The 1,843-nt window shown below is 42.9% G+C and overlaps 1 protein-coding gene across 1 annotated transcript; it reads left to right on the top strand.

The window, feature by feature from the left end:
• Nucleotides 1–542: 542 nt before the first annotated feature.
• On the top strand, nucleotides 543–1,445 carry LOC308269669 (putative taste receptor type 2 member 33; the record flags this gene model as incomplete). The annotated part of the gene is made up of 1 exon (XM_080705033.1): nucleotides 543–1,445. The coding sequence occupies one exon, from the start codon at nucleotides 543–545 to the stop codon at nucleotides 1,443–1,445; it is 903 nt and encodes a 300-aa protein (XP_080561159.1).
• Nucleotides 1,446–1,843: the final 398 nt, after the last annotated feature.

Below are 1,843 nucleotides of genomic sequence, written 5' to 3'. Positions count from 1 at the left end.
GTGTAACTTGGAGGTAGTATGCCCCTGGGTTCCACTCTCAGCACTGCAATACAAACAAAAACAAAAAAAAATTTTTTTTGTTTTTGTGGTTATGATTCTAGGCTTCATTAAACATTTAGATACTTGCTGTTTGTTTTACATCTCGAGATTTTACTAACAAAAAATAATCCAAAGTTGAACACAAATTATGGAGAGGTTAAGCAAGGAAAACATTGCAAAACAATGGAACGGAATAGGTCTTTATTTGCCTACTAGCAAACGAGAGGAAGCTTTCCAACACCTGCTGTGAAATATACCAGCCAATGACAGGGGCATAAAGTATATGAGCAGTTACGGGAATACACTGCTTTCCATAAACATATGATTAACTTCTCCTAACACCACTGTGGAGCTTTCTTGCTTTACGCTGGTCACAGGATTTAAAAGAAAAACGTCTCTGCACATTCAGAAATCAAGTGCACATAGAATGTAAGGTCAGTGTATTAAAGGAACCACCATCAGCTAACCTAGGCCTCTCTTTTTGTTTGTTCATTTGTTCCAATATGGTTACTTTACTAGAAAACATTGTTTCTGTCCTAATCATCATGGAATCTGTCATTGGAACTTTTGCTAATGTCTTCATAGCGCTGGTAAAGGGCATTGACTGGGTCAACAGACAGAAGCTCTCCTCAGCTGATCGGATTCTCACTGCTCTGGCCATCTCCAGAATTGGCTTGCTGTGGGTGGTAGTCACAAATTGGTATGCATCTATGTTTAATATAGATATGAGTAGAAGACAAGTGAAATTTACTATTAATATTGTCTGGGCGGTAACCCACCATTTCAGCACTTGGCTTGCTACTAGCCTCAGCATATTTTATTTGCTCAAGATAGCTAACTTCTCTAACCTTATTTTTCTTCGCTTAAAGAGAAGAGAGAAGCGTGTCACTCTAGTGGTACTGTTGGGGGCGATGGTGCTTTTGTTTTTAAATATAGCAGTAGCAACTGTAACTGAGACAACACAAGTAAATCAATATGCAGGAAACGCGACCTGGAAAATCAAGTTGCGGAACACTGTAAACCTTTTGAATCTGACTGTTTTCACTGTAGTGAACATCATACCCTTTCTTATATCCCTGGTCTGTGTTCTGCTGCTCATCCACTCCCTGTGCAGACACCTCAGGAGGATGCAGCTTCATGGCAGAAGATCCCAAGATCCCAGCCTCAAGGTCCACGTGAAGGCGCTGCAAACTGTGATCTCCTTTCTCTTGTTATTTACTGTGTACTCTGTGTCCTTGATCTTATCGAGTTGGAGTTTTCACGTTCTGCTGAATAAGCAGATAAACTTGCTTTGCCAGGCTGCTGGCATCCTCTATCCTTCAGGCCACTCATGTGTCCTGATCTGGGGAAACAAGAAGCTGAAGCAGGCCTTCCCATCTGTGCCACGGTGGCCAGGTGCTGGCTGAGGGAACGGAGACCTTCAAGTTCACAGATGGATGGCACTCATACGGAGCAACTTCTAGCCAGTTTCAAACTGATGGAGTCTGCCACATTTTATAATTCTTGCCACTTTTTTTCATAGTGTAGGTATTGGAGTAATTTCTTTCTTTTTTTTTGGGGGGGGGTCTGGGGATGGAACCCAGGGGCATTCGACCTCCGAGCTACAGCCCCTGCCCTATTTTTTATTCTTTATTTGAAACCAGGTCTCACTGAGTTGCAGAGGACCTCACTAAGTAGCTGAGGCTGTCTGCGAACTGCCATCCTCTGGTCTCAGCCTCCCAAATGCTGGGATTACAAGCGTGCGCCACCACGCCCGGCGTATTGGAGTAATTTCTAAGGATATTCTTAGTCTTTTACCTATGCT

Source organism: Muscardinus avellanarius (genome assembly GCF_963383645.1).
Source record: "Muscardinus avellanarius genome assembly, chromosome: 11".
NCBI classification, from domain to species: Eukaryota; Metazoa; Chordata; class Mammalia; order Rodentia; family Gliridae; genus Muscardinus; species Muscardinus avellanarius.
Note: the sequence above shows the minus strand (reverse complement) of the source record. Positions and strands in the feature narration are given on the sequence as shown.